The sequence below is a fragment of the Heliangelus exortis genome, chromosome 5 (assembly GCF_036169615.1).
Source record: "Heliangelus exortis chromosome 5, bHelExo1.hap1, whole genome shotgun sequence".
NCBI classification, from domain to species: domain Eukaryota; kingdom Metazoa; phylum Chordata; class Aves; order Apodiformes; family Trochilidae; genus Heliangelus; species Heliangelus exortis.
Window position 1 is genome coordinate 16,904,885 of NC_092426.1, and position 26,053 is coordinate 16,930,937.

Sequence of the window (26,053 nt, forward strand, 5' to 3'; positions counted from 1 at the left end):
TGTCTTTACTATTCAAATCAAAATAAAATAAAAAGTCAAGTTTTTCTTTTTCAATGTTAATAACACAGTCATAGACTACTGAAAGTAAGCAAAACAACAATAACAAAGCATTTCAGTCACTGTTATCTATGGCCCTTTTGAAGGGCTTTTCAGTTATTTTGCAGTTAGTGAAAACAGGTATGAGTTCTGCTTTTATATCTGGGCAGATTCTCAGGCAGCAATATACAATGCCATAGTATTTTAGTGGCAAACACTACAGAAAAATTAAGATTTTAAAAATATATCTATCAAATATTCACCATGCCTACCACAATGTGTTAATCAGCATATGGAATGGTAATTAAAGGCTAAAAGAAAACAGGTACTGGAATAGGTTGCCTAGGGAGGTTGTTCACAGACTTAGCATGGGAGCCCTGCCCAGAGTCAGAAACTTCCATGGAAGAGATTGTAAAGGGTATTAAATAAAAGCTAGAGCAAGTTTTTACAGTTGCATTCATTTCACTGCTCTTGTGCTACTGTTTGGCTTCAAAAGGAATATAGATACAGCTTTATGGTGTTTGTGTGTCCAACATAGCACATCCCACCCCTGGAAATAGCCAGATAAGTTGGTTTCAGACAGGCAGGACTGCTGCTAATTGACTGCGAGACAAAATGTCACGGAAAGTTTTATTCTGTCTGTGTCAGTTCAAGAGCAGTTTAGACCTCAAACAAAGCATAGCTGTTTATACAGCTTGTAAAAAAAAAAAATCTCTGAAAAATTGTCTGTGTGTATATTCTTGTTAGCCATGCACAGATATTCACATCATAAAGTTTTACACTAGCCAAAGAGTTGGGTCTAGTGCTATGTTACTCCTTTCTTACGCCTTCATAACTTCATTACAAAAAATCTGTTTACACCAGGGAAACACAATGATGAGTCAGACACCAAGAGAGCAAATTCAGTGACATATAAAAGTGCTGTAAACAACAGATGTAAAACTTTGCACAAATGACTCAGTATCTAGCACACAAAATAAATTTATCTCATTGGGATGACAAAAACTGGGAGGAAAAAACATCAAAAACCCCAGATAATTTTAATAGCCAAGTTGGGTAATAAGATACGTAATATTTCAGTTACATTACTTTTATGTTACACAGAAAAAAACTGAAAAGCTTCAGTATTCTGAAAGCTACTTGTTGTTCATAGATTTTACATTAAAATAAAGTTACATGCTATTCCAGAATTTAGTGGAAACCTTCTTAAATCAAGACTTCTAACCTACTTATTAAATTGGCTAAAATATATGATGTAGTAGACTCCGCATAGCTTCTAATAAAATATTCCTCATAGACTCATAGCATATTTGGAAACCTTTTCCTGTACAAGAAACACATCTTACTAGAACAGATGCTTCCTAGGTTCCTCTTCAACGTGTGACTGAGTACATCAGTTCCCTCAAGATCTGCAATTCACAGTCCATCCTATAGAATCATAGAACCATAGAATCATAGAATTGGCTGGGCTGGAAGGAACCTCAGAGATCATCAAGTCCAACCCTTGATCCACTACCGCTGCAGTTACCAGACCATGGCACTGAGTGCCACATCCAGTCTCTTTTTAAATATCTCCAGGGATGGAGAATCCACTACTTCCCAGGGCAGCCCATTCCAATGCTTGATCACCCTCTCAGTAAAGAAATTCTTTCTAATGTCCAACCTAAACCTCCCCCGGCACAACTTGAGACCTCTTGTGCCCTCTTGTCTTGCTGAGAGTTGCCTGGGAAAAGAGACCAACCCCCACCTGGCTACAACCTCCTTTCAGGGAGTTGTAGAGAGTGATGAGGTCTCCTCTGAGCCTCCTCATCTCCAGGCTGAACACCCCCAGCTCCCTCAGCCTCTCCTCATAGGATCTGTGCTGGATCTCTTCACCAGCCCAGTTGCCCTCCTTTGGACCTGCTCCAGGACCTTGATATCCTTCCTGAACTGAGGGGCCCAGAACTGGACACAGGACTCGAGGTGTGGCCTCACCAGCGCTGAGTACAGGGGCAGAATCACTTCCTTGGACCTGCTGGCCACACTGTTCCTGATACAGGCCAGGGTGCCATTGGCCTTCTTGGCCACCTGGGTACACTGCTGGCTCATGTTCAGCTTCCATGCCCAGCCTGGCACAGATGAAGTTATGAGTAAGCACTTGGAGGCCCCCAAAACCTCACCAGCTTGTGCCAGGCATGGTGGGGCTGGTTCAGGTGAGGAGCTGCCCCAGCTCCATGCCCACCTCCTGGCAGTGTTTGCCTCTCCTCTGCCCAGCTCTGGATAAGGATGAGGGCAGACAGCCCCTTAGCTCTACTGCCAAGCCCAGTGCAGCCCACCAGTACCCAAGTGGGTTTCTTGGAGGCTTCAAGAGGAATCAACTTGAGGGTTTTCTAGGGAGACTCAGTGCTAGAGAGCTGGCACTGCCCTGCAACAGAAATAATGGAGGGTAAGAGGTGCTCTGAGATCCCGAGCTGCAGAGCAAAGAGGGGACATCTGTAGAATCGTAGAATGATCTTTCCTCTAGGTCCTCATTGCCCCCAGAAACTCAATGAACTGGCTGAGCAATAATTGAGTTTTCTGGTTTCTAGAAGTACAATGGAAATACACAACCTGGCTTGCAAAAAGTAATTGAATTCTCCTATCTACTAAAGCATTTATCATGAGGACTGCTATTACTGCTTTTAGTGTTTGTGACTCAGAAATGGAAGGGAACTGTTGGGTTGTTTTTTAAAGAAAATACTTGCTGGAATGCTTTCTCAGAAAAGGTTTATTTTAAAAAGTGTATAAAAGTCACTGATTCCTTACTGGTTTTTTTTTTCAAAATTACTGAAATGCTTGATGTATTCATATCTACAACAATTGCACAAATATACATTTTTACGAAACTCATGCTGTCTGCAGCCTAATATGGTCATTTGCTCTAAAACTCAATTTCCACTAATGTTCATGTTCTAAACAACAACCTATTAGCAGAGTTAACTCAGGGCAACTCTAACAAGTTCTTAGGAGAAAAGTGTGCGTGTGGATCCATGAAAAGCTTGTGGTGACTCTCCAAAAGCCAAGTATAGTCTTAGTGATAAAATGCAGAGTTAGCAGTAAACATCCCCTAAGGTGGCCTGGTTTTTAGATTACATGGCATTTTCTCATTTTTTCTCTGAAGACTGGCTCTGAATTAAAACTTAACTTCCAAGCATTGATTTTAATCCACCATTCGAATATATGCACTACAGCCACTATCAAGGTCTACTTTAATAGACTGCAGCCTTTCTGACTTCATTATGCTGGCCACAGGCAAAGTTAAAAGTGGCAATAATAAAAAGTATACAGAGGCTAAGTTAATTTTACCACTAGCAATTTTGCTGTTACTATGGCAAGTTTGAAAGCACTCTTGTTATTTAGGGCAGGATTCTGCAGTGCTTTAAGTCCTCATGCTGTTCCCCTCTCAGTTCTGTAAGAACAACACCAGGGATCATTAAGCCCCTTTTTCACATACAAATCACTTCTAAATTCTCCTCTGGCCTTTTCCTTGTGGAAAAACATTTCCAGCATGTCCTCACACACCGGTTGCAGCTCGAGGCTTTCATGACAGCTTTGACACAGCATCTGGCTGTGATCCTGTTTGAAACTGTGTGCGTATACTTGCTCTCCTCCCGATTTCATCCTTGGCCAGGGAGAGCACAATTTGGCCTTGAATTTTGCCAAGGAAATAGCTCAGTAAAGATACCCCCCAAAGAAACAAAAAACATAATCAGACTGGAAAAGAATCAGAAAATACATATGGAATAAGAGGCATAAAGCAAAAGAAGAATAGTTAATGAACCGGAATTAGAACAAATTATAATGAATTATTCTACTATGAACCTGTAACCTGTCTAAACTTGTTAAATACACCTCTCTGTAGGAATGGCCAGAGAGGACACAATAAAAAAGAAATGCTGATTTGCCACACCAAATGATTTTATCAGTAAAAAGACATAGAGCTGAGCAAAAATAGCTAACAAATGTTAGACCATAAAGAAAAGGAGGTAAGTTTCACCTAAATTACAATACAGGCTAAGGTAGTATATACTTATAAAAAGTTAAGCACTTGTGTAAATTGCTGGAGCTGAAGGGAGTCAGAGATTGCAGCACTGCAGAGCTGGAGCCCACATCAGTGGTGATCTCACTGCAGTCACTATCATCAACTGAGGGCTTCTCTCAGCGTAGGAGAAAGAGGATTTGGGGTGATAACAGTGAAAAGCAGAGGAAAAAAAAAGCAGCTCTGGCTGCTAATGAAAGATATACTATGACAAAAATACAAAAAAATACTTACTGGTGTGCTGGTGTAAGAGAATCATTCTTGCTTATGTTTTCTAACCCAAGAACAAGAGGGGCTTTGTTAAAATACAAACACCGATGAAGAGGAGAAAATATTTTCACAGTATATAAATCACCAGTGACACTGGGGTTGTACTTTAGCACACAATTGCACAAGACAATCCAGAAGTGTGTATGAGAACTCTATACACTGCTACAATTTAGATATGAATAAACCTAGTTAGTAATAATAGCAATGATATATCAAAAAGCAATATCATTAGAATAAATAACACTTCCAGTGCTAACACAGCTGGAGGACTCACTGCTTTATGGTAACATGAAGTTAGCAAGAATCCAAGAATGACATCCTTACTGAAAAAAAAAAATCCCCTTACAAAAATGTTGGTAAAAAATTGTAAAGGGTATGTAAATTTCAAGGCTTTGAGGCACAAGCAAAATCCTAGATCTTTTAAAAAAGACAAAATGGGACTTGGAGGATCCAAAAGGTCATCTTGTGTATTACTCCACTCAGAGGAAGGTTAAGTAAGGTTGTCTAATTTCTTAGTGAGATCCAAAAGGCATTGAAATAAACTTCTGGCAGCATCTGCCCTGAATCTTTCTCAGTGCCCCCAACACCTTGCACCCTGCTCAACAGAGAGAGTTCTGCTCCCTCTGCCTTGCAGGTTCCTTTCATGTGGAGTGGAAGACACTTAATCCGTTTTCTTTCCCGTTTCATTTTTTCAGCACTATTGTGAATCTTCAGTTTTTGACAGATGATGTTTTATGGCTCTCATCATTCTCAGTCATTTCATCTGGACTTTCTCCAACTTAATTCCACATCATTCTTGAGGTGCAATACCCAGAACTGAAGATTACTCCTGTAACTGCAGACAGCAGTGGTGGCTTTGCAGACCTTACAAGCGAAGTTCCTCCTTAGGAACCACAGGACTGTTTTGTCTTTTTTTTTTTCCCCCTAGCAATGTATCTTCTCATGTTTTGCACACTCATTTTTGCCTCCTAGTGACAGTAGACTTCTTACTTTGTTCTCCTTGTTTAACCCTTTGGGAGCCCATGATAGTAAAATTTTACAGTGAAAATTTTCTTTTCGCAGCATTAACAGGATATAATTACTGAATATTTTGGCTCCGTCATAATTGAAAGATTGTTTTGCTATTAAACTCAGATTTATTCAGCTGCTTGTTAGATCACAAAATACTAGCTAAAATTACTCCATTTCAGTTATATTGCTGCATGGAACACTCAATTTTCTTTCCTTTTCTTACTCACATACATGGGGACAGCATAGAATAAGGGGAGCTTTATGGTATGGCCACCTAACATATAGTAGCAAAGACAGCAATTTCTGAGCTGGAACCATATGACAGGCTCTCCTTTTTATGCAGGACAGTTAACAACAACTTCCTATTGAAACAGCACTGAAGACATCCACTTTTATTAGCAAAGGCATAATCTGGCAAGACTCAAGTGAGGTGGGGACGCAAAGTACAGTGCAGCAGGTTCTCTGTGACAATGGATGCAAGTTTGCCTTGCAGGATTTAACTGTGCTGTTCAGCTGACACATAGGAAGAGGAAGACTTCAGAACATCTTGGGTTTGACTGGCACTAGCACTACTTTCCTATGTGATGCAGGTATACATGAGCCTTGATTCTTTGCAAAGAAATCTTTAAGCAAAGAAAACGTTCTCCCAGTGAAGTCAGCCTGCCTCTATTTCTGCTTCCATTTTCAGCTATTGCAGTGAGAAAAGATGAGCAGTGATTATGTAAGGCCAAAAGGCAACAAATGCTTCTCCTCATGCTGAGGTATTAAGCCAGCGTTTGTTCATGATGGTTGCTTTGGAGGTGCAGGTAAAGATCCCACAGCATATAAAAAGCAGGTGAATTCCTGCAGTCCTAATCCTCTCCCCTTTTTCCCATCTGCTGAGGCACAAATCCCTTTCTGTCTGAGAAGGGGAAGGCAAGTATTATCATAGCATGAGATCAGACTCGGAAAGACAGAAAGATCTGAAGTAAAACATCACCTCATAGCTAACTAAACACTGATTTTCAGTACCTGACTTTACAGAAATGGGAACTCTGAGTTATCTGCAACTCAGATCATACCATAGCCCAATTCCATTGTAATGTTCAAGACCATCTGTAACAAATCAGCAGCAAAACTTTGGATGCCACATCTGTTGAAGCGTGTAAACTAATTTCAGAGTCTATTCTCTTGCACTGAGATAACCAAGTTCATATAGACCAAAAGGACAATTTTATTTTAATTTTCTACTTCAAATACTTTGTCAGGGGAGACACCTTAGCACGACAACACTGTCTGAGGTATCATAAAGATCAAGATCAAGTCACTGGCAAGTGTAGCTTTCTGATTTTTTGGCACATGTCCCATTTCGAAGAACTAAGCAAATCTTATGGCATTCCAGGATTAAATACAAATCACTACAGCTGACACAACTGGATGTCTCATCACAAAAACATGAAGTTATCCATTCCTTAGAGACATTTCTTTCCTTAAAGATCACACCTCTATTTTTAAGAACAAAGTACCAATTCTCGAGGAATATAAGTGTTAATATAGTTTGGAATAAAGAAAAAAATCATAATACAAACTTATGTAGGTGAGAAACCCCCTTTTCTTTCTTCTTTCACTATTATGAACTGACTACCAGGAAATATAAGTGTTTCTGAGTTTCTAAATTCAGGAATTTCTGGACTTAGATAATTACCATCAGGCACTAATCTAAGAGAGTAGACCTGTGGCTCAAAGCACAGTCAGTTCCCAATAATAATCAGTGGCAGTGCCTGTACCAGTGAGGAACTAAAATCACCATTAACAGCAAGTTTCCTATCCCAGTGTGCTAAGCAAGAACATTAGCATTGTAAAATGTGCAATCACCAGTCTGTTGCTAATGCCAGAACTCCTCCTTTCATTGCTATATGGCTCCCAAAGTGAGGACAGAAGTCTTAGGATGATTTGCATTTCCATATGGAAACAAGAAGAGCCCTAGAGCTGCAAACTCAGCTTCATAAACTCCTATTGCCATGGGTACAGGACTGCATTAGCAATGGTATTTTCCTAGCAACTAACAAACATTATCAGGACATCAGGCTTTCTTGCCTATGCTTGTAATACGATTATTTCTACCTGGCACTATATGTTGGTTCTAAACAATGGTTCCATATTTTTAAAGTTAAAAATACCTGGGTGAATCAGTGAATGTTTTCCATTCTTTACATTTCAAGATTGATTTTTTGTCCTGAATTTTCACAACGTGGTACTGAGAGGTCTGATACTTTATAAGCTCCAGGATTATACTGCAGGGTGGAAAAAGTGAAAATCTTCCCTGCAGAATTTTCCTCAGCTGACTCAAAGGCTGCTTTCTCCAATAACCTTTTTCTTAGGCTGCTGAGGAAGATCATTGTGCTCTTGATTCTCCTTAAATGTGATCATGAGCAATGTGTAATACTCAAAGACGATTCTCGGGATTTTATGGGGGGAAAAACACAGCTGGCCCATTTTTACCCATCAAGTTTTTTCATAGTCCCATAGTAATGAGGAAAGATGGATTTTTTTCAGCAAAAAAATTATATAGACAGCAATAATTATGTCAGATGATAGTGTCTGAAAGATAAAAGTAAAGTCTTATTTACTTATATGACTTATATTACTTTATTTATTTTTCTTATTTTCATAAAACATTTCAGTTTTATCTTACTGATTTTCATTTGCTGCTCAGAAGTTGCTCAAGTTTTAGTCCAAGCGTGTGTTAGTATCTACACTCTTACCTATCCTTCCTGAACAGCCTTTAAACTAAAGTTTATGTAGAGATCATTTACAAAGCAAAAACATTTTATGCTAAGTTTGACTTTGTAAGGATCTTCAACTCACGGGTTCCCTGCCTAATTCTGTGATGAGAAGCCCCGTATAGCTCTGCTGCAACAGCAACTGAAAAAATGAGCATATATAGATATATATAGTTTTACTAAGGCTCTGCAATAAAATGGAGTTTATGTGATCACCTGCCCACCTCTCTGTCTGTCAGCCATATTCTGCTTGAGTAATTTTTGAAGCTGTTGATCAGTCTCAGTAAAACCTGAAAGAGGTCTAAAAGTCTCTGAGATAATTATAATCCTTCAGATTCTCTGATAATAAAAGCTTTGGTAGCAGACAGAGATGCTAATTCTTGTTATTCTAGACAAAGTACAGTCTGCAAAAGCCTTCCATATATTTTGTTTGACAGCAATCAGTATATACAAACTGCCCAACATTTAGCAATGTAGCTCATGATCAGACAGCATGTGAGGTCTGCCAAGGGAACCAAAGGAGCAAAATTAAAGGAAACTGAGTTACAATAAAATAAAAAATAAAAATTAAAAAAAAAAAAAAAAAGTATATATATATAATTGATAGGATCTTAATAAAGTTCCACCTAATCCTGACAAATATCTAGGCCAGTCAGGATGTTACATACAGTTCAGTTGAAATCTGTTATTGTTTACTAAGGGTTACTACCCCATATGTGAATTCACCAGGTACAGGTACAACCACCTGCAAAACCATCCCTGAACTTATGTCCTCTACTTGGACAGGATCCCTGGTCTCCTCTTTGACTTTGATTAGATACAAATTTTGGTGTTCCTCACAAGAATAATTGGATGTACTTTAATTGCATACAAACCACAAAAGTCAGCTAAATTATAAATGGTTTTTACAGGTGTGAAAGAATACAAATCCCAAATTAAACCCTGATAAATTTGAGAAAAATTTTCAGGTCCAGTTCATTTACGTTAATCATTTGACTTGCTGGTGTATAAGTGTGTAAATGAATGCAGTCCTTCTGTGGCACGGGGTGCATCAGATACATATTCATGTTGAGCTGTCCCAAGGGACAGCTTGTCCTTCTTCCCTGTAACTTTTCAAGGAAGCATTCTGTAAGGTTAGAAGCTCTCATTTCTAAGTGTTGGTCACTGAAAAGGTCACATCTATCCAAGTCTAAGCTGATGCCACAGCCCTGCACTTGCAGAGCAGCACAGATTGTGGGCAGGATGGCCCTGGCAGTCCTTGGCACCTTCTGCTGAGGCCTCCTGAGTTAAGGGCAAAAAGCCACTTGGTTTAGGTTACACACTGCACGCAGAGTTGACTAATGACCATGAAACTGTTCTTGTCATGGTTCATTTTATCATGTCAAAGGGGACAAAGAATGTTTTCCCAACAAAATGCTCTTAATTTAGTGAAACTAAACTGGTATTGATTACAATCCAGAAAGGTTCAAATGAGATAATAATCTCTCAAATGCTGCAGGGTTGTTGCTTTTTATTGCTAATTTGTGCATGTTTTGACAGTAATCACTGAAGTCGTTGATGTTTCCAGAGGTTCCCATGGTGCTATTATGAGAAGTTCTGGCAGATTCTGTAGTCCTTAGATCAATAGCAGGATTTATTCAACAGCAAGTACTTATTCTTCTACTACAAGCCTACATATATTTATTGTAATACTTTAAAAATAAAACTTAAAATATAAAATTACATGGATACTAAAACCTGGAAATCTAATTGATCTTAAAAAAGCCACACTTCTGTTCTTCTTAGAACTGTTTGTGAAATTCACAAATGAAAACAGCTATACTTCACTGTCCTATGAAGATATAAATGAGAAAAAGGGAAAAAAGGCATTTCAGTGTCATTAACTGTATGTTTTACATGTAATCGCAGAAGAAAAATTTAAAACTCATTTCTGAAAAGACATTTTTGTATGTATCACTTGCTCAGTGTAAGAAAGGAAATAGTTCTGTTACTTCAGGGTGATTACTAAAGATGTGTAAGATTAAGCACCAGCATAAATCTGGATTGTATGTCAAACAATTGTATGTCCTGTCTACAGGACATACAATAGAACATATTGGAACATGTTTTATAGCACATAGAATGTGCTGTAGTTCATAGCAGAACATATTTTCAGAGTAGAACATATTTTCAGCACAGAAATTCTGACTCTCTCCCTTTTGTAGATACCTAACTTATGAAATTCCTGTAACATTATTGTTTCTCCACAAAGTAACCAAAGCACTTCACTATGAGTTCCTATGAATTCTTGACAGTAACTCAGCTTTACTATCCAAACCTTGCTTTTAGGAGCCATGCAAAAAGATGTCAAAACTCTATGCCTCTTGAGTTAATTACATTTGTTGACTTTATTAGGCATGGGCAGTTATGAATTCTGTTCAAAATCACCAGTGGTGGTACCTAATTTTATTTGTACTTATTTATATATAGTGGGCAATGACTGAAGTAACCTGTAGTCTGGGAAGCTAGAAGTTTCACCCAAGTCCTGCTTGGCACAGGAAGGTTTTAGGCAGTGCTCTCATTCCCCAAAGCAGTATCTAAACCACCAACATGAACACAAGGCTGGGACAGAGCCTTTTCTCTCCCTTCTTAGGGAACCTGGGCAGCTCTGCCCACTGTAACAGGAGGAGAAACGGGGCACAGAGATTGAGCTGCCAGGGAAGATAATGACTGTGTCACCTCTGTTTTTTTAAAACCAGTTCTAGCAAAGTCCGGGTACTGATTGTCACCACCTATGAATGCTACTAAGGGCTCATCCTTCAACCCTCCCCTAAGAAAATGGGATTTTTCAGAGGAATCTGCTCCTGGAAAAAACCTTTCCTGTCAGCCCCTTAGCTTATCACACCAGAGATGCCTCAGGACCCTGGGAGCTTCTCCAGAGCTCTGTCCTAGATGGGCACTTCAGAAAAGAAAAGATCCATTCCAGTGCCACCTCAGCCATACCTGTGTTGTCATCAGGAACAAGATAGTGGTCAGGAATGAACGAACAATTAGACAAGAAGATGGGGAGGGGGGGGAAGAAGGATCAGATGTGGAGTCTGGTTGTTGAAGGCAATTTTACATATGTCAGAAAACAGCAGCCTAATGTAACCATACATAGCAGTGTCTGTTGGACTCCTGCTGTCATCAGACCCTGCAGTTTTATTGAGGGGATCCTGAAGGACAAAGCAAGACCCAGAGAGACTCTGAGTGGGATATACTTCTCTGAATGGACCAGTTGTAATCATTACATTTTCCACTTCAGAAGTACACTTCTGAAGTGAAAAATCCTACTGCTACTGCTTCTATTAGATCAAAACTGAATTAATAATTTTAGAAAACAAGACCTAATTAGCTCATGGTATTCCTGGGTCTGGAATTCCTATCACAATAATTGTGCAATGCTGAATTATGCATACACTCTGCTGCGTATCTTTTTCTTTTACACAGCTTAATTTTGTAACATCTTGCCCAGATTTACCTTTTTGGATGTCCTCTGAAAGAGCAAATGCTATAGACAATACATTGCTAAAAAATCAGTATTTGTATGGTTAATAGATTAATCATTAATCAATGAAGGTATTCCCTTATAACATTTTAATTAAGTGACAATTGAATATGAACAGCTCAAATGTCTGCATAACTCACATCCCTCAGGATGCTTTTTCCCATTGAAGTTTACAGGAATCTTAAAAAGCATTAGGATTCTGTTGTTTTGCTATGGACAAAGCCTCATTAAAGACATGAAAGAGAGCTACACACTGTAGGAGTTACTTTTCTCTGTTACCTGTACCTTGAGCAAGAGCTCAAGCCTTAGAAATGGTGGGGAAGGCTCACTTCACTTTCTTATGTTCACATCCATCAGCACTGTCAGGTTTGTTGCCAAGGAGAATTTTAATTCGGCTCTGTGGTTAAGGCAGAGGCTTCTGACATCCTCTGTGGAACAAAAAAGTTTGTTTGTTTTCTCTGGATTAAAGTAAAATTCTGTTGGTCACCATAGATGAACTTCACCAGGCAGAACAAAGTGACTTCTAACCAAGTCCCATAATAGTTACTTGATGTGAAGACAAGCCCATGTTGCCAGAGTCTTGATTCATTTCTAATTTTAAAAATAGAATACTTTTAAAAAATGAGAAACAATAAGGGAACAAAGAAAGAAAATTACTTATGTACTAATTGTTTCTACAGAGTGGAATTAACTAGGAATTTTCTAATAAAACATTTTTTCATGGGGAAATAACAAAGCCTCAAACCCAAGTGGTTCACAGCAACATTTTGGTTTTGACGTATTTTTCCCAAAACAGAAACATAATTCTGACAATTGAAAAGTCATCTTCCTCAGTGGGCTGCTAAAGATCCTTGGTTTCCTTGCATGTGGCTGACAGACAGTCCCTCTCTGTGGGTTGTGCAGTGACAAGTATCTTGTAACCCCAAAACAATCTGTTGCAGAGCCAGAGGTTCAGGACTGCCCAGCTGTGCTGGTGGCTCTGGGGGACACAGTGAGTCTCAGGTTTCCTTTGTCTTGGGGAGAAACAGCCCTTATCCTGGGAAACAGCCTCCCATTGTCCCAGTGCCGGAAATTTTCCAGAAACCACTCTCATTTTTAGATTTAGCAAGTGGAGTCCTTGGTGCACTTCAGGCAACTTTTTGTGCATGACCTGTAGAAACTTTTGGATCCTTTCTGCAAATGCTATCTCGAGGCTAAACCAGCTGCCCCAGGTCATCTGCTTCCTCTCCCTCCTTTGAGCACACTGCCCTTGCCAACCCTCCTCCAGCACTCTAACTCTAGCACTAATGCTGTGTCCTGAGACATTTTCCAATTAGGAATTACCATTTCCTAGCTAGCTTCTTTCTTAATAAAGTTGAGTGTTTGTTTTGTAAACAGTTCTGCTAAGAAACACACTCTTGTATAACTTCATCTCTTGTGTAACTTGGTCTGTAATCCTGAACTAAGCAGCAGCTCTGCAGAAACAGAGACACAGATATCCTACAGCCTAATTTACCATTGAAGAGTAGATAAAATAATGACCAAATGTTTGTATTTACATTAATCCTGGTCAGAAACTGAAATTAATCTGGAGTCAGGAGGAGACTGCTCCCTTAACATCCACCTCTTTGTAGCTTAGCTGCAGTCCATGATTTTGGGGTAGAATATAGGGCCAGGGTCCATGAGGCATTACACAGAAAATAAGACTTGCAGAACACAACATAAGAATGAGAAAAAACATATTTTTGCATAAAAAAAGTCCTTCCCCAGGACAAGAGGCATCATCCCTTGGTAGTGGGAGATTAGTGAGCTTGATACTGTGGTCCAATGAGACAGCTCCCACATCCCTGGTTACTGCAGAGCAGCCAGTAATGGCTTTGCCAGGAGCATCTTCCTTCTCACAAACTGCAGGCATCAATCAAGGCAGGAGGCTTCAGTTTTTTCAGCTATATGATTGGGCATGGCTCCAATTAATAGATGGGCTAACAGTCAAAATAACATAGGGAGAGAAATGGGAATGCATTTGCAACCAAGATGCTATTTAAGATAAAATGGGAATAAATTATGTGATTTTAATGTTTCAGCCTGATCAGATGAGATTCCCCTCCTGTGGATACTTATTGTTTTCCTATAAATTCATAGCCCTTGAATTTATTCCTTTCTTCCACAGGTATTTTAATGTGTAGCTCAGTCACCCAACCTTTCTGATACCACAGCAAGGCAAAAAACAGCATCTGACACCTGCAGCCTCTTTGCTGCAAACACCTCTGCCTCATCCCACTGGCCTGCATTGGCAGCAAGTGCTGGAAGTGCTCATGGAAGTCAGAGCAGCTCCACACCAGTATTTCATGCTTTAATTGTTCTCTATGCTGATCAGGTGTTAAATCTCTATCAACAATAAGATATCTCACACTAATACTTAAATGTGTATTTCACACTTTTTTCTTTTATTTTTTTTAAATTACTCACTATGTCAGGAGTTGACATAATTTTGTCAGGATTGCAGTTTCCAATGCTCCCCCTTTAATAAGCCAGGAAGGCAGTTCAAGGTATGTGACTTTTGGTATGTGACTTTTGCATCTCACAGCTCTAGCAGCAAATACATCAGAAACTGAGCTGATATTCTGAGCTGCTCATTTTCATGCTAGATTTGGGATACTCCCTATCTCGTCCTTCTTGCACAACATGTTCTGTCATGGAAAAAATGATCTGTTTGCAGCTGAAAGTGTTGCTGACACAATGCATTGCTCTAAGGAAAAACAAACAAACAAACAAACAAAACATCACAGATGAAGAAGAACTATTTTAAGTTATTTATTCTAGACAGTACTCTATTTACCCTGGTATGGACAGGGTTACATCCCAGATAATCAGAGAGATTGCTCCACTGTTCCACAAGGGAACTTTCTCCTGAGCAGATGTGGGTGGGAGAGGGGTGTGTGAATGGCAGCAGGATCACCCCAGGGACCCCACTGAATCAGAGCTTTTAATTCTAGCTAGGATTGCACAAGAGGATCTGAGAAAGTGTGCCCCCATAGCATGCAGGATCAGTGTAAGTTAACACCACACTTATTCTGCTCCTTCCTCATCAACTTTGGTGACTGCTTAAACACCAACCTGTCTCGGAGCATCATGACTCCTCACCCAGAAGAATTTTCTGCCACCAAGGTAGGTCTGGTCAGCAGCACTAATGGCACAGCTAGAGAGGTGTTATCCACACCTCCACGAAAGGGTTGTGCTGAAATCTGAGCAATCTGTAAAGTCCTCACTTTTTTTGTGTTTTGCAGCACAGTTGAGACAAGAGGGACATAATTAATATATACGTTCATTTTCACTTTATTTAGGTTCCTGGTTCACACTGGTGCCTTGTTCAGGAAATTCTTACAATGGTCATCGGATGGGTCCCATCTGTATCCATACAGTGTGAATTCTAAGCCATTGCCACAGGTAAAACACCAACTGCACCCACACTCTATTTTCTACAAATGCTTGAAGTGATTATAGTGGTTTTGACTGAAGCAGTGAGAAGAAAAACAAGGATTCCCTGTGTGAAATAAACAAACAAGACACCATTAATGAAAGGAACCTTTCATTATGTTTAAGGTCTCTACTCTTCAAAACTAGAGATATGCCAGTTATCAACAAAGCCTCGAGCACTAAGTCCTTAATGAAGAGATGAAATGTTGTAGAACAAGCACCTGAGGGATCCAGTAACTGTTATGTGTAAGGAGTGAAATCTATCTCATCTATCTCTATCTCTACGACTCATTGCAGCAGGCAGTCCAGAAACATGCAAGCCAAAAGATTTTGGGAGCACAGCTTCACTGCTGAAAACAAGTGTCTGTATTCAACACACTCTTTAGCCAGACCTATGTCTTCAAAATATCTGGACTATCTGCAAATGAGGGACAAAGGCATTTACTGTGGATAATATTCAGTGGCTCTAAAAGACACCTGGGTTGCTTCAGTTTATTCAAGGGGTACTGAGCACCTGTGCTGCTGCTGAAGCTCAGCAGGTGACTCTAAACCTGTGAAGCTCATCCTCAACACTTGCCTACTCACTGGTCCCTTATGGGGAGGTCCTTTTCTCTGCAGTTACCTTGATCATTCCTACTGGCCACCTTCCCGTTTTTGCCTTTGCTGCCCAGGGACCTGATTTTAAAAGAGTGGTGATGCCCAGCTCTGCCTTTAAGCAGGGACAGAAGATGAGAAATTTTAGAAGAGCAAATACATACACTAGTACTAGTGGGTTACATTTGATGGATTTTATTAACTGGGAACAAAATTTGATTTTAAAGTCCAAGTCTGCTCTGAAACACAACGGTAGAATCACCAGTAAACAGAGCAGAGCTGTTTTGTGTGTATTTTGAACTATGTCAATGTTCTGTTCAGAGTGAGAAGGTTCTCTAGGAAGGTTGTATAAAACACTGAATTTAGCCCCTTGAACGCTGGTTAGATAAAAATTAATCTTAACACTATCTGTCCTTCACTGCAACAGTCTCTCAACAATATGACATAGACTTGTAGACTAGCTAGATACTATTTCAAAAAACAGAATTTTGTCCTTGATTTGAGTAGCCAAATACTTTACAATTTATGCAGAAGTACACTTCAAAAGATGGCTTTAGAACTCATAGCAAATTCAACCGCTTTATTTACATGTTCAACTTTAAACACCTTAGCAAATAGTTCCAAAGTTTCTGCAATAAAACCTCATCCAGTTAATTTCTCTTTCTAGTACCCCCCTGGTTCAGTTCTCTAAGCTGGAGAGAATTCTTCCTGGGGAAGAGACATAGAGAAAACATTGCTAACAAACAGGAGCATTTCACCTTATAAAAGGACAATTTGCAAAGCAGTAACCTAGGTCTTGCTGTATAAATTATAAAATATTTAGTACCTAGTTATAACAAGCCTGTTACATGCTACCTCCCATTCCTCTGCTCTATTAGAGTCCAAACAAAAATACTGAAAGGAACAAATCCGGGAAACCTTGAGACTGTTACTAACAGCCCTCAAGAGAAAAGGAGGGCTCTAAAGAGTAAAGAGTTTATTTCTCTGCAGTACTTTAATACTAATAGCTTCTAAAACATATCTACTTTGAAAGTTTGGTTGTTTTTTTTCTTTAATTATCTTGGGGTGTCTTGCCACCAGCACTGAATTACAGCAGTCCTGCCACAAAACAAGGCAGCAATGTAATAGCAAATAAAAACCCAAGAGGTACCAAAAACCAGCCAGAATACGGTGCCAGCTGAAAATGTGGGGAGAATTCCCTTTATGCACCTGTACTAGAAGTATGCAGATTAAAATATGGGCAAGGTTCTACTCTTATGGAATGTGCCAGGACTGTTCTAATGACAGCAGGCTTTGGTTTACAGCTCACCTGGAAGGCAGCGTCTCTTTTACCATGAGGGGGTTTGAATTTGTGGTGAAGCAGCACTTCAGAGGAAGGAACAGCCAGTACTGCTCCCTGGAGTATGTAGGTCTTAACAACCTCCTCATTAAGCTACAGACCAGGTCTGGACCTGCTTATTCTATGAACCAGGAATATTTACAGCCTCAGATTGACGATGCAGACTCTAGTTCTTTGGGCAGATGAAAATTCCTGTTTAAAGCATTACACATAAAAGATGAAAGGAAGAAGGGCAGCCTGTATAACAAAATTAACTCCTACTTAGAAAAAGAGAGAAACTGGCCTATACAAAAGACTTTTTTTTTTCTTATGAGAAGCAGCACCACAGTACCGCTGCACGGCATACAGGGAATGGAAAAGAAATGTGATGTAGGGAGAATACAAATGCAAGGAATAAAAAGGAATTAATTTGTGATGTGAAAGAAAAGTTGCATTTAAAGAGAAGATTCTAACCTTACAGCACAACACATTTACATCTTCATAGAAATAACGTCAGGAAAAAAACAGTTTCTGCTTCTAACTGAACTATAATAAATTTCAAAAAAATATCATATTATTTTCAAAGCAATTAATAGAATATGCCAGTTTTTTCTTTAGGTAACAGGCACATGATGACATATTAATTTATCTAACATATTTTAAATATCTTTTGTAAAAATTTTATGAATTGAAGCTCACTCAAAGACTCTGGCACTAACATAAGAAAATTTCCAGGAGAACTGACCTGGCCTTTCCCCTAACCTTGCACGTTACAGCCATGTGGTTTAATCTTGTGCTTTAGCCAGCGTCCAAGAGAAAATATGCTAGGCTATCATGCCTGCTACCTTTTTAAAATCTTGCTTGTAAAAGGATTTCCAGGCTGATTTAATTTTACACTTCTGTTACATGGGGAGGAGTTGGGGAACGGGGACAGGCGGAGTAGAAAGAGATGAAGAATGGGAAAAAAATGTGAAGTCTTTTTCTCTAGAGATGCCTTTGCTGAAACACCCTCCTGAGGCCAAGGGAAGGGTTTCAGTTCCACCCTCACTCTCAGACCAAGAACATCTTTTTGACTCGGGGCTATCAGTGCAGGAGTATTATAATGCATTTTAAAAAATGACCTATACTTAATGACAGACTTTTTAATATATAGTAGACACAGTTTTCTTCTCATGGTTTCAAAATCAGAGAGAAAACATTCTTCCTTTTTTCATTTTCACTCTGCTGGCTCCCTGCACGTCATATAAAACTCCTTGTTCTTTGCTGCCCCTACTTTCATTGGTTTTGTCTGCTGCTGGCACAGAGCAAGCCTTGTTGTTCTTCTCCCTTTTGTAGGTCCACTTTTAAGACATCTATTGAGTGAAATATTTTTTTTATGTTTCATTATAATCCTCTTTGCAGTCCTCTTAATGCAAATGCAACATTATTTCCAAAACAACAAAACCTGTTCTGTTCTTTTTACACAAAGAAGGCCAGGAGGAGTGTTTCAATCTACTGGAAAAAACCCAGATTTCCCCCCGCCCTCATTTTGCTGTGTATCTGTGAAATATTTGAAAGCAAAATCTTTCCTTCTAAATTTCATCTCCTTGTACAATGCTCCTTACTCAGCCAGATGCATTTTTAAATTATCACCTGTTGATAATTTATTACTAACTGTTGATACATTTATTACTGCAACAACATTTTTATGAAGCTGTTTCTTGTATTCTATTTCTGCTCATGAGAATTCCTAGTTTTTTGCAGTGAAACTATGAGCTTTTTGTTGTCATCGTGGAAACTAATTATCATTTTTTAAGTATGCCAAAAGTGAAAGGACAATCCTGTATTCCACAATGCAGGGTACAAGTGGAATACACTTGTCAATTCAGAGACTGCAGGATGTGGTAGACTCAAAGGGAAAGAGAGAATGGATGTCACAGTAATTCAAGCAGTCATGATCTGCATGGATATCTGTGGTACTGCTGTCCTGGTAACTCTATATAAAAGACAGCAGGGAAACCATAAAATTGAAAATTATGTGTATGTTGTCCTTCACCAAATGTAGCATTCATCAAGAATTGCCAGAATGTGAGAGCTGAGGTCGAAGCAGGGAACTGAAATACCAACTCCCCTTTTTGTGGTAGAACAAATGCCTTTTTTCAACAGCTGCATGCCACTGTTTTTAAGAACAAGAAGCATCTCTTTAAAATAAAATGTATATAGGGCTGCATTCAGGACAGGATTCAGAGTCTGATGGTGTTTTCTGAAGTTCCCACTTAGGTGAAGGACATTCAGAGACAAGAACAATACACTGTATGGGCAGTAGAACGAGCTTAGCCCCTCGGAGTCAGAGAACAGTTCTGTTTTCACTGTTGGGCTAAATAAAGTGAAGCAGAGACATGACACTTAGACTTTTTTAATGAATGAGAGGCACAGCTAGGAAGGTAACTAAAAGCACTGATTTGCATTGCTTTCTTCTAAATGGTGGGACACACTTGATGCACAACTTCCTTGAGGTGTTGGCTTGCCAAGAAGACAGGTAAGAACAGCATCTATGACTAGAAAAATCCAGAAACTGAATGAATCTATGAAAAACGCCAGGTGGTATGAGCTTATCTCATTGTCCCGCCTGGAATTACAGAGCCCTGGTTATGGGTAAGAGGCTATAGCAGAATTATTTTGAATTATTAGGGCTGCTTGCAGTATAAACAATATATAAAGAAGAAAAGTGGTAGCTAAGAGAACAGTGCACCTTGTTCTCTACAAGTTCAAAGAGTTCAGGCATGGTGTGGTTATGTAATGGCACATCCTTTGGCCTCTGTGACACCAGGAGCAAGATTGTCCCTTGGACCCAAGTGGAGCATTTCTTATAGCATGAGAGACTGCTGTAACATAGGAGGTGCAGCTGTGTCACCCACTGCAGATTTCCCCATTAGTAAATGACATTCCCATCACCAACCCTCTCCAGGCTGCTTAACAAAGATGCTGCGACTGCTTCTACCTCTTCAATAGGCTGTGTGGTGGCCTTTCACCCTCCGTGGTAAAAATCTCATCCTCCACTGTAGGAAATTTTACCTCTTAGGCTGCAGATAATGCATTGGTGGACAAATCTCTTTTATCACCTTGCACCAAGATTTTCCACCTCCAACCAAACAAGCTGCAGCTCCTTGCAGAAAGGAAGGATGCAAATTTTGATGATTTATCCAGAAAATACACTTCATTTTGTGAAGATGATATAATTTCCTTCTTTGTCTCACTGCTTATAAACAAGAGAAAAAAAAAGAACTCTTTTACTGTGAGGGTGGTTAAACACTGGCACAGGTTGCTCTGAGAATTTATGGAGTCTCCAGCTAGGGACACATCCAAACCCCACAGGACATGGCCCTGAGCTGCCAGCTGTAGCTGACCCTGCTGGGACTGCAGGGGTTGGACTCGATGATCTCCAGAGATGCCCTCCAACCTCCACCAGCCTGTAAAAGGGCAGCCATATCCTACATCAGTTTGAAGAGCTGCTTCAGGCTATGTCTTTATGACAAGATCTATTTTATTCTACTTACAGCTAAAATAAACAAGTTTTAATCAAGATCACAACGTGGGTTGGGGTAGGCACAGGTGGTTTTTTTAAATAGAAAAAGGAAACAAAGTCCTTTCAATTTTCTTAAGTTATTCAAGGCAAAACAACTGTATATGAGATAAGGGTGTCTGTATGATAAATTCTTCACTAGATGCAAGTGAAGTCAGTAACAGTTTTTCTCAATGGTTTCAAAGAGGAGAGGAGGATCTAGATGCTACAAGACTCCCAATGTGCTAACCCTCTGTATTACTCAAGGGTAGCAGTGTCCACCTATTTCCAGTAGAATGGAGGGTTTCAAGGTGTCTGTCACAAAGGATAAGCAGTGATCCAATGCGTAGAATTGCAAACACCTGGGCAACAGCTCCCTACCTCTTGGAGACACTACCATCCCAAGGTACCACAGAGGTCCCTAGAGATCAGAGTGCCTGCTCATAGTTGTGACCTTACAGCCTAATGCTGCTGAACACCCAGAGCCTACCAAATGCTGTAAGCCCCTGTATAAACCACATAAACATTCACTGAAGTGTAAATTGGGGTTTAGATCTTGTTTTACCATCTGGACTACAGAATTTTTTATTAGTCTATGCAGAATGAAAGAGATTCAACAGAAAACACTGAGAGTCACAACTTAAAACTAGTTCCCAGACCAGTGGTCAGGCCACTCAGCTGAGACAAGGGGATGTTGTTTTGAGTCCTTGCTGAGAAAGCCCGGAGAAGGCTCTGAGGAAACCTTATAGCAGCCTTCCAGTACCTGAAGGGGAGGGACCTACAAGAAAGATGGGGAGGGACTTTTTATAAGGGCATGGAGTGATAGGACAAGGGGTAATGGCTTCAGACTGCAAGAAGGTAGATTTAGGTTAGACCTTAGGAAGTAATTCTTCATGTGAGGGTGGTGAGGCACTGGAAGTGGTTGCCCAGGGAAGCTGTGGGTGCCTGGTGCCTGGAAGTGTTCAAGGCCAGGCTGGATGTGGCTTTGAGCAACCTGGTCCAGTGGGAAGTGCCTCTGTCCATGCAGGAAGGTTGGAACTATATGCTTCTTAAGGTCCTTTCCAACCCAAACCATTCTCTCATTCTACAACTCTTTGATTCGAACTCTCTCATCCTGAGACAGCACTACTACAACCACCTGATTTTTAATTACCAGGGACACTACATTCCATGACAAAAGGCTGCTGGGCAATCAAAGTGGGTTCATGGAGGAGCCCACGATATGAGTGCTCCTGACTGAGGGTTAGATACCTTCCTTTCTGGGATAGAGAGGATCTGACTCCTGCTTCCTTGGGCTCACCTCCCAGATAGTCTAGGTAGTCTCTCAGTTGGGCAGGTATTTGTGGTTACCTTTTTACTCTATAGATAACCTTAGTGCTGGATCACACTGAGAAAAAGACACATCAAAATTAGGAGTTATAGGCTGAGCACTGACAGGAATAAACCCTTTTATGGAACAAACTCTACATTACTAAACTGAGGAAAGACAGTTTGGGTTTTTATTAGCTTTGTTCTGTTTAGCTTTTTCTTTTTAAAACAAATGAAAACAGGACAATTACATATAGTTTCAACCTCTTGACTTGATGCACTGATACCATGCTCCAATATCTATGTGACTAACATTTCATGTGAATCTTAATTAAAAAGACAGTATTAAGCCCTTAAATACTGCAAAAGTTCCTTTTTTCCTCTGAGAGCCGAAACTACTCAATGGTATTCCTTGCTAAAGTACAGGAAGCAGTTGATGCTACAGGTAATGTCTGAGTGATGCTTTATCAATACATCAAATTGGCTAGGTTTACCTTATGTACTGCCAAAGAAATAAATTTACTCTGATGGAGTAAATCAGTAGCATTATAATTTCCACTGTGTAAAAAAGAAAAAAAAAAAAAAAAGAAAAGAGAAAAAAACTTTACAAAAGAAATAAAAGATGACCGCTTGACTGCTTTTGCATCAATTTACCTGCTAAATCAAAAGCTTCTATGCCAGCACATAATACCAAGTGTTGAAGGTTAGTTGATACTAGCAATAAGCCATAAAAGCACCTATACTGAAAAAGTCCTTTTAACTGAAGGCCCTGAATTTTATCTATCTGTAGAAAATTATAGAACAATTAGAAGTACAGGCTGAAAACACATGAAATAATCCTTCTACTTTCCTCAGAACAGTCACAGCAGGAGTAATACATTAATTTTTGGGGTGCTCTCCTGAGGAATGAAAGAAGACATGTGCCTTTTGGAAAGGGCTGAGAAGACAGAAAAATACACATTTGAGACCTGTAAAGTAAAATCTATTGTTAGGACCCCAATATGGTTGATGAAGATGAGAGTGTGGCTGCAGAGCTCTTGCTTGGCACAGCTGAGGGGATCTGGCTGAAGCACAAGTCTTGTGACAGTCTGGAGAGTCCGGCCTGCTGCACAAGATAAAGAACTGAAACACACACTCAGGTTCACAAGGCACAGATTGCAATTGCACTGACAGGATTAAAAAAGAGCCACGCAGTTCATAAAATACTGAGAAAGTGACATGATTGGTAAGACTGAGGAAGAGCAATGCCGGGTCAAAAGAAGGGACAGGATGTAAATCGACGGAGTCTATAGGACACACACAGTCTGAAGGAAAAAGGGTTCTTGAAGACAGTTTCTGCAGAAATGTTGATGGAGCTCGAAATTGTAAGCAATTGAAATCAGCAAGCAGAGATATTACCAGAAAGTATGAGTGGGTAAGTGGATGCTTGTTTTTGCAAGCAGTGACAGTAACACCAAAGATATCCTTCTTCCCTTAACAAGCTGATTTATGTAAGATAAATATTAATTTTAAGAACTACTGGAATCATTTAATACATGTGAGAAGTAACTGTATCACTGCAAAAGAGGGTTACAACATTGTGGCTTTTTGAATTGAGAGACTTGAGTGGACACCTAACAGTCTTTAAGTACTTAAGATGCTTTCCTCTGAGCATAAAGGATGGTTAGACAAAACTACTGCAAGTCATTGAAATGCAGTAAGCTAGACATCAGAATAAATCAGGGTAACCTTTTTTTTTTTTTTTCTGGTGAGGATAGTAATGTACAAGGATAGATTCCTTGTGGAAGCTGTGGGATCTCCAACAGCCCATGCTTGAAATGGCTGCTTGGACAAACATCAATCAGGAAAAGAAAAAGACGCCTATAATTTACATGCTCCGTGTCCAGTAGTGAACTAGGTGACCTTTGAAGATCTAGTTCCACATCTCTTTACTATAATTTTATGGCTGTAGAAAAGGTAAGCATCAGCACTGTATTCTGATCAGACAAGAAGCAACCTTAAGGGAGATGTTGCAATGGCAAACAAACTACTGCAGTTCCCAAAAATGGGCTTAACAATGTTATAAATTACTTTAAATTATCAACTTAGCTGAACAGATTTACAGACTTAGGGTTTAAGGACACAAAACACCTAAATCTCTGTCTCCTGTGAAAATATAAAATGAGCTCAATGTAATCTCTCACAACAAAATTAACTCCAGACCAAAGAAATCCAGTATTAGGGAGATACTAACCACGGGAAAGCACAAACTCTCACAGGTCCCACATAAAGGAAGGCACCTCAAAACTCTTCTACAGGGAACAAGTGTTAATGGAGATTTGCTGAAGAATTGCTGTTGGTAATTAAACAATCATTCCTCAGTGTGCATTTCACGCGTGGAGGGAGACTGATGTGAATTGGAAGCACTATTACTAAGATTTAGTGAGCCCATTTTGTCACAGTAGTAAATGCACACAAGATTGCCTGGCTTTAACTAAAGCAAGCTCCATTTCTCAAGGGCTTTTAGCTTGTCTGCAGCTGCCTGAACAAAGCCTTTCTGCTAACACCCATGGGCTCCCTCATGTCAGTTCCTGGTGCTGCCTCTTTTCATCTTAATGTTCTGTCATCAGCCACTCTGGAATTTCTGTTCAATATCATCTTCCCCTGAAGGCTCCTTCAACCTGAATAAACTTGGGTTTATTCACAAAGAAAGAAGCAATACCCACCGACTTGTTGAGTCTGCCTCAGGAAGCAAGAAGAGAAAAAAGCCAAGTGGTGTGAAACCTGACCTTTCAAAGTCGAACACTTTGCAGCTAGATACTACAGAAAATATCCTAGATCCTCAGAAAGGTCCCTTCCGAACTTACAGCCTATGAAACCACCTACCTCCAGATCTTAGATTTCATATAATACGATTACACAGCACTTGTTTAAGCACTTGTTTCGGCTCTGGGTGCGACTAAATCTGCCAATGCATGCCGAGGACAGGTTCCTCCGAGTAGGCAAGTTAAACTCCCGGGGGAAAGCCTGGGGGCCGCTGCCCATCCCGCCCGGAGCACGGCGGCCAGAGGGCAAGCAGCGGCCCGGGCCACCGGCCCTCAGGGTGCCCGGCGCTTCTGGGTCGCTTTCCGCAGGTGTGGTACTTCCCGCGGTAGTGCCTCTTCGGCAAGAGGAAAGGAAAAAAAGGAGCAGAGAGCAGATGGGACCACGCTGGGCACCAGCACGAAGCCCGCTGCAAGCCCCGGGAGATGCGGAGAAGAGAGGAGGCTGCGCGTCCCCGGCCGCCCCCGCCCCGCTCCGCGGCCGTCCCTCCCCTGCCGCCGGCGAGTTCCGCCGCTCACCGATAGTGGAAACGACCGTGCCCACGAAGTAGAAAGCGCCGGTGAAGTCCCATCGGGGCCGGATGTCATCGACGCGGATGCCGGCCACGCTAGCCTCCTCGTACTCCCGAAGGAAGTGGCGGAGCTCGGCGCGGCTGAGGTTGTGGCGCCGGGTGAAGTTCTCCAGCCGCTCCTCCCAGCGCTCCTTGGCTTCCCGCTCCGTGGGCAGCTCGATGGCCGAGAAGACGGCGGCACCGCACAGCATGTACAGCACAATCAGCACCGCCAGCAGGAGGAACCGCGCGTTGTCCGCGTTCAGGCGACCCGCGCTGGAGCAGCAGCCGCCGCCACACGCCATCCTCCGCCCCGCGGGACCGGGCGGCCGCGCCGCCACGCTACGTCGGGGCCCTCCCGCTGCCGCTGCCGCTGCCGCCGCCGGGCATCACGGCGCCGCCCGCCAGGCGTGCGCGGGGCCGCGGCCGCAGAGCTCAGGGTGCCGCGGGACCCGGCGGCAGCACCAATGGGCGCTCCCGGCAGCCGGCCGGCACCTCCGTCCCGGGGGCAGGACGCTGTCCCGCGGCGCCCGGCACGGCCCCGCGGCGGACGGCTTTGGGCGCATCTTGCGGGTGAGGCAACCGCCCGTCCCGTCCCACCCCGACTCGCAGGGCACCTCAGCCCCGGCCCCGTGCTGAGCTCTCTACTCCACCAGTTTCATATCGCCGTCTTTCCCCGCCCCGAGCACGTCGGATCGGAGCGCAGGAACGGGCACCGCCAGGCGCCTCCTGCCTGCCGAGGGGGGGGGCGAGGCGGGACAGGCGGCAGCTCGCCCCACCGCCCTCCCCCGCCGCCCTTGGGTACCTCCGCCCCGGCTTGTG

At 41.3% G+C, this 26,053-nt stretch overlaps 1 protein-coding gene across 1 annotated transcript in view; it reads right to left on the reverse strand.

Annotated features, from left to right (window-relative positions):
- Nucleotides 1-25,641, reverse strand: part of KCNK13 (potassium two pore domain channel subfamily K member 13) — a 51,595-nt gene extending 25,954 nt beyond the window's left edge. The window contains exon 1 of the mRNA XM_071745793.1: nt 25,200-25,641. Coding sequence (XP_071601894.1) covers nt 25,200-25,536 — 337 coding nt within the window. The 5' untranslated portion in view covers nt 25,537-25,641. The remainder of the gene's footprint in view (nt 1-25,199) is intronic.
- Between the last annotated feature and the right edge of the window lie 412 nt (nt 25,642-26,053).